The sequence below is a fragment of the Cupressus sempervirens genome, chromosome 1, assembly GCF_028749045.1.
Source record: "Cupressus sempervirens isolate cs-2001-9-10 chromosome 1, ASM2874904v1, whole genome shotgun sequence".
In the NCBI taxonomy this organism is placed as follows: domain Eukaryota; kingdom Viridiplantae; phylum Streptophyta; class Pinopsida; order Cupressales; family Cupressaceae; genus Cupressus; species Cupressus sempervirens.
In genome coordinates, this window is record NC_143118.1 from 405,893,772 (window position 1) to 405,901,481 (window position 7,710).

Genomic DNA, 7,710 nt, shown 5'->3' on the forward strand with positions numbered 1-7,710 from the left:
AACCTTATCAAACTTAGAGCATTTCTAATTATTAATTATTATTCAAAAAAAAAAAATTGTTTGTTTTTGCCCTCGTAGTTTGGGCATGACAAAATATTAGTTATAAGTTAGTTGGAATGACTCTTCTCATACTAGCCATTTCAAAGTGTTGGGGGTCAAGGGAGGTGGGGGTTTACTTCTGAAAAGTGACACAATGTTTGTTCTAGTTGATTACAATTTTATTTTTTACTGTCCTACTCTTTGATTGAGGTAGGGTTTCTTTTAATATGCTCTCTTAAATTTCACTTTGAAATATGCATTTTGTCTACCCAAATGAATTAATGAGTGTAGGTGTTGTCATTTACACAATAGTAACATATTGTTTTCTTAGCATATCTCCGAGTGCTATTCTTTTATGAATAAAGTTGGAGGGTGTTAAATGTGGGTTGAAAGAGGAGGGTAAATTAAAAGTGATCAACTTACTCATTTTCTACATGCTAGTGTTTTACATTATACTTGTTTTGATGCTTGGCCAAGCTCATGAAAATAACTTGCATAAGCTTGAGATGCACGGTTAAATTCTTGTTTTCCCTCTTCCACATCCATGTGGATGTTTCCTAGTAGACATGTGTAAAGTAGAATTAGGCACTTAACTACATGAGATCCTTCCAATCCAATTGTGCCCAGTTGTTATCCTTCTTGTGCTAGGGTTAGGTAGTTCTTCTTAACCAAAGAACCTTGGGGAGTTAACCAATCCATGGTTGGGCAATAAAAATGCCTAAGCCACTCTTTCATTTTATGATAGCATATGGACCATGTTCTAATGGCTTGGAGATTGCACTACATGTGGATGGGCTTCCAGGTCCAATGGCATGATATCTTTTGTGTTTTATGTTATTGCAGATTTATCTTATTTAACATTCTCACGATTCCGTTTATTTGACATGTAGATCAGCATACTTTTGACATGTGTTTGATGCGTAAACTTTACATCATTAGTATATATTTGTTGAAACCAACATGTGGGCAACAATGTAATAACATTTGAATAACAATATAATGGTGATTATGTAATGATGACATTTGATCCTAGTTTTCAATTTGATTAAATGTCAGTATGTATGATTCCAACTTTAATTTGATAGGAACCAATTTTTGCAATATTTCATTGTCATGACTTTTCAACATTTTTAAACATATTTTTGGTAAATTTTGATTAACTAGCATCTTTTTGAGAAATTGAGATCTTACCTCACAAGAATCAACTAACCATATTGTTTAAATTGATATCCTTTCGTAACCCAAAGCTCCCATTTTATCGCTAGCAAGAGTTTGGCTTTACACTCGTCAATTCCATTTTCTTACATCTTTGTTTGCACTTGCAATAAAAATGAGAAATCTAAAAATAATTTGGCCTATAGAATTTTAATTGACATGGTATTGTGCACGTAAACCTTTGCCACCCAAAATTTCATAACACCTATACACATTTCATAACTACTTTTTTCCAACTAGAACTTTTAGTGGTCATTATTTTATAGATTGATTTTCTTAAATATATATGGCTATAGTATGAATGCAACTTATTGCTGGTCATTATTTTATAGATTGATTTTCTTAAATATATATGCTACAGTATGAATGCAACTTATTGCAAAAATGGTATCAACTGAATCTATTTCGCATGAGGTAGTTGCAATACTACATCTTGATGCAAAAGACATACGGGGCTGTTTTCCCATGGATTGGGGAAAATAATTACAGAGACCGATTCTCCAATAAGCTTGAATGAGGTAAGATATTTGAAAATTGAAAAGAAAACCAATTTCTTAGCCAAAATAAAGCTAAGCTTTGAAAATTAAATATCAGTAAGAATTCCCTCATACTTAGCAAATGCACCTTCACATTAGAGAAAGTAAAAGATCACAAATTCTAAACCCTAAATCCTAATTGATCGATAAAAATTAAAATCCAATGATGTTAGTGAATTAGAGCAAATGATTGAACCATTGAAAACACAAAGAACATATCCAAGACTTTCGTGTATAGTCTTCGCACAAGTTGCCACATTTAGAAGATATTGCAAGATGTGTGAGTAGTGATTAGACACATTTACTTTTGATTAGATAATAAAACTTTAGTTCTAAATTAAATTTAAAATGGTAGATAATAGAGGGCCAATGGGAAGAGGAGAAGCATCCTTTTCAGATCTAGGTGGAATTGCAAAGAGCCGTAGGTGGAACGCCTGCCTCAGTATCGGGTGCAGCTACCGGAGTATGCCTACATTACTCCAATAGCCCAATAGTTGGATCAGCCATTAGAGTGAGCTTCCATTATCCCATCGAGAGTACCAGTTGAAAATGAGAATCACATGCCCGCGAGCCGGACGTGGCCGACTGCCCCTTATAGATAGTAGGGCCAGCGGAGCAATGGAATTAAAGTAAACCAATCCCTCCTTATTTGTAAAGGGCACCCCCTTGTTTCTCAACTTCTGCCTGTACCTCGCACCTCATGCTTTTGGATTTGTGTATTCTGGTTATCTCATTACCGATAGCACTGCAGATAAAAATTCTGCCGATTGGCAGATGCGTCTGGCTATATATTGGACTTAGGGTGATGGGGCAACTTCTTGTTTATTTATTAATATGGTAAATGATTCATTTTATATATTTTTCATTAAGTGGTGACTTTTATTTTGTTAGTGTAATTTATTTATTTTTTACTTTTTTAGGTAGCTTCTTCTATCACTTTTGCTGTGGTGAATGCTATTGTTTGACTACTAGCACTATTAAGTAGTGACTTATTTTGGTGTAATTATTATAAAAGGTTTTCAAATAGGTTCTATCACTTCAAGAATATAGCTTTACATAATTTATTTCAATGTGTAATTCAGATTTTTTTATTAAAATATTAAAAATTTTTTTTAACAATCTAATTAATTTCTTACAATTTTTATACACAATTTCTCCTTCAAAAATATCTTACATGTGTTTGCATGAAATGCAAATAAAGACATAAGACTTTTCAGTATATACAAATCCAATTCATTTAATATTTATTTTTCTCAATTTTGCTTTTCATTAGGTGAGACTTGTGTTGTAACACAACTCTCGTTTTTTATATATTTTAACTAATGCTTTAACTATGTATTACAATCTATTAATTCAAATACTATTTATGGCAAGTACTTTCTATGTGTGGCACTTGTTAACTTATGTCATGGTGTTATTTCTTTATGTTCCTTTTATCATTATGATTTGTGTGAATTATATATCTCATTAAATGGCCACATTCTAATGAAACAATGGAAACAACTCCATAATATAGTGCCAAGTTGTGATAATTAAGATAAATTTAATTGTTGATCTATATTCTTAAAAAAGGCATAATAACAGCCACAAAAGAGTTATAAGTAACCACCCAATTCCTTTGAAGTGTCTCTAATGTGAAAATTATGTATGTCATTTATCCAAAACGTTTTTACATTTTTATGATAAATGAATGTATTTAAAAGTAGAATTATTAATTAATATACTATTAAGTAAATCCTAACATAAATATTGTTGAATGAAAGATAAAAATTATGTAAATGTTATCTTTGCTAAATATTAGTTATAAGTTTGTTGGAACTACTTTTCCCGTACTGGCCATTTCAAAGTGTTAGGGGTGGGGGAAGGCTGGGGTATACATCATCTAAAAACTCAATCACTACATAACCATAGTCAAAGGAGATGAACCACAACAATGAAATCAATCAAAATGACTTTCATAAAGTGAAAATATCTCTCCACATAGCAAGATATAAGATTGAGTAATCAAAGGAACTATAGAAAATGAGTGCTAAACATGTACTTTAGGCTATAGATTGCAAACTATGAAGCAACATAGTTTTAGTTGAAAATATAAAACTTCAAAGGAAAAAATATATAATATGCATAATTCTTGAGAATCATGGGTAGAAGGAGCTGGTGCAATAATTTGTTCTTGGTCACAAATTTTCCTTATTTATGGACACACCTCATTACTAATGTCTATGCACACAATATGGTTACATATATGCCCTTTGTGCATTGGAGAAGTAGGCTTTGTACGATGTCTGCAAAATGCTACTATGTCATAGTGGTTAAAACTTCAAAAAAAGTCTAACTATGTAGTAGAGAAATCTTGAAATCCAAAGACAAACCTTCAAATTGAGAGGATTTAATTTCATTTCATTTTATCCTTCACATTTTAGGAATGCAAGCAAAACACCAAACTGAGTTTCAGCCAAAAAAATATGATAAGGAAAGAGTGATTGATCAACATAAGTTAAGAGAAATAAAATATGAACAATCATGAAATTTTTCATCTCTAATTATTGTCTCCTAGCAGCACATGCTTGACTCTTGCCATCTTTAATAATATTCTACTAGAAGCACATGCAAATCACCACATCATGAAGGAGTCTCGATAAGGATGTCAAAAATTATGCTATTTTTCTCCTCTAAAATTCAAAAAGACTACCAGGAAAAACTGAAATGACCAATCACAAAAAAAGTTTAAAATTATGAAAAATTGATAAAATATTATTTAATGTATTAATCTATACCAAACATAAGGAAATATTATCAAGTGCACAATTTTCCAAGATTAGACTAATTGAGAAGAACCACTGAATAACTTTAGTCTCCTGCCTTACGCAAGGACTAATAAATGTGAAAGCACTAAGTTTTTACTACACATAAATATGATAACAACCATTCTACGTAAATTGAAATGTAAACACATTGTTCAGTTTCCAAATAAATAATATAAACTATTTAAAAATCATGTTGTTATGTTGATTTGTTCAGTATTCAAGATCTATGGTTAGAAGAAAAAATGAATTCAAATTCTACCTGAGATAGGATATTTGTTTTGTAGCGTAGTTGTCTGACTTAAACAAGATGAAAAATATTTCATTGTAGAACCTTTCCTTTTTATCCTTTTTCGTATACGAAAGCGGGCAAATTTATTATAACCGAGTTTTTGTCACGCTGCAAGAATACAGTATATATTAAAATGTAAATACCAATGCTCTGTCTAAATTGTTAAAAACCAGGGAGCGCGTGGTAGCGTCAACTAATACGACGGACATAACGGCGTAGAAAAAATTGAATACCATGCACTTCTTTTGAGTTTTAAAGAATAATCTGCCAGCCACCTAATGGTGCAAGTTACATCATCATGATATGAAACATTCAAGCTCGAAGTGTTACAAGAAAATGTCAATCGTTTATACTCATCTCTGAATATATCAATTAAATGAAAAAGTCAGACAAATGATGGCCGCGTGGTTTATACAGACATGGTCAAATTCAAATGGTAGCAGGTGAGGAATAGAAGTTATCTCTACAACGCAGAATCGTTGTAGTTTCTTAATCAAAAGAGAGGCCCGCGCCGATCGTTTTATCTATAAATACTTCCTAGAAATCTCAACTTATTTCATTCCTCTCTCTGCCTATACAGGTGAATTCAATTTCATATCCCTGCGAGTACAAATGGCTTGTCTTAAATTATACGCCGCGCTCATATTGCTCCAAGTACTCTTCAGCGTTGGTCACTGCAGTTCCGAATTCATACATTCACGCGCTGCTTATTATGGGTCTCCAGATGGCTTAGGAACTTCCAGTAATACATACTTGAATTCTATGTTGCCATTATCATGATTTAGTTTTACTCTATCGTTGAACAAAAGAAATGTTATTAAGCAAACTATGAATGTGCAGGTGGTGCTTGCGGATATGAAGAGTACGGAAGAGACGTCATGGCAGGAAATGTTGCTGCAGCGAGTCAGTTTTTGTACAGAAATGGGGCTGGATGTGGCGCCTGCTATCAGGTAATTAATGAACATGAACCATTATTACCATCATTCTTTTTCGTAATAAACTGGAGTGCTGATTGACGTTACTTGATATAAATAGGTGAGATGCAAAAATGAGTATCTATGTACACAGAGCGGCGTAACAGTGGTGGTCACAGATCATGGGGAAGGCGATAGAACAGATTTCATTATGAGTCCTCACGCTTTCACAACTATGGCGAAGCAGGGCAAAGATAAGCAACTGACGGCGTTGGGTGTTGTTGACATTGAGTACAAATGGTAAGATATGATCTTTTCGCATTACACTGCACTCTATATTCTAGACAATTGCTCAGGCTAATGAATTCTGCAAATACTTGGCAGAGTGGCTTGCAACTATCCTGGATACAACATTTATCTTAAGATTAACAAGAGCAGCAATTACCCATATTATCTATCTTTGGTGTTGCTGCACCAAGGTGGCCAAAGAGATGTAGTGGCCGTTGAATTGTCTCAGGTATAGAAACCAAAAGCATACATATATTAGATTTCAAATTCATATCAGATTTTGTGATATATTTTTGTATCGCTGTCACTGGGAGGTTGTAATGGCAGGAGGGAAGTTCCGAGTGGAAGGCAATGAGGAGGAGTTACGGCGGTGTTTGGGACATTGTAATGTCACCACCCAGCAAGGGAAGCCTGGTTATCCGATTTCAGGTGTCAGGGGGAGAATGGATTTATGCCCCAAATCCTTTTCCCTCTTACTGGAAAGCTGGCGCTGTTTATGATGCTGGTGTTCAGCTCAAATACTGATTATTACAATGACTACTTATTTTCGTGGCATTTAAATTAAATAAATTCAAGCAGGGAGATTCAATGAGTTTCTCTCTTCTTGCACTTGCCACCAAAACATGTCATCTTACTGTTCGTAAATAAAAATTTAATTATAACAATTTACCCTCATGTATTTTTGGGAGAAATGGACCACATTTCCACTTTCAATATCTTCTTTGAAAAAGTATCAATCTATGTCTCTTCCCATCATTTACATTTTTTTGCTTTATATATGGTCTGCCATATCGAAATATATTTCTTTATTAAATATTTTAGTTTTTATTTCTGTTTATTTAATCTAGTATAAGGGAGATTTATGTTTTATTTTTTTATTATTAGTTTGTCTGGGTTCTAATTAGCATATTAAAAAAATTAATTTTTTCTTAAAATAAACTATATCTAATATTTAAAATATAAAAAATTAGGCAAATTTCACATCGAGAAAGTAAATAGCAGGAATAACAAGAGCTCTGGAGGAGCTAGAGTCTTTGCCTAGTGAGAAATAAAATGTGGATTTGCATTTCCTAGAAAATTGTAGTTTCTTTATGATAAGCATTTTTATTTGATTTTGAAGACTATTTTTATTCTTCTATAGCATCTATTTGAAGGTTACCCTTTGACTGTAGCATTTGTATCTTGCTATTTTCATTCAAGGTCATTTTCTTTGTCTGTTGCATTGTTTGTAGCTTTATTTATTTTGAGTGACCATTTTTCCTTGTCTATAACATCTATAGATCTAGTTTTTCCTTCTCAAAATTGGGAGAGTTTGACAGACCTTAGTTCTAAATCACAAAGTTTAATTCTTTGTGTATCTTGTGATTAAAAATAAAAGTTTGTCTTCTATTTTCATAATAGTTGGGACTTTTGTGTCTTTGAGTTTTTTTACTAATATTGTAGAATATGCTTTTAGAATAGGTGTTTTATTTTCATTAATAAAAATAAAAATAAAATAATATCAATATTATTTTAAAAACTTGTAATCAGTAAATAATATAAATTGAGAAATGTTTAGAGGTATTATTGATGATGCTTGGGATAATTAATTTGAATTATAAGCACTCCAACAATGTATCTGA

General features: G+C 32.4%; 1 protein-coding gene and 1 pseudogene across 1 annotated transcript in view; one reads left to right on the top strand and one right to left on the bottom strand.

Annotated features, from left to right (window-relative positions):
- LOC149578010 (uncharacterized) overlaps nucleotides 1-5,095 on the bottom strand; it is a 39,755-nt gene extending 34,660 nt beyond the window's left edge. The window contains exon 1 of the mRNA XM_089798963.1: nucleotides 5,030-5,095. Coding sequence (XP_089655089.1) covers nucleotides 5,030-5,095 — 66 coding nt within the window. The remainder of the gene's footprint in view (nucleotides 1-5,029) is intronic.
- Nucleotides 5,096-5,282: 187 nt separating this feature from the next.
- On the top strand, nucleotides 5,283-6,613 carry LOC149578011 (expansin-like B1; annotated as a pseudogene).
- The last annotated feature ends 1,097 nt before the right edge of the window (nucleotides 6,614-7,710 follow it).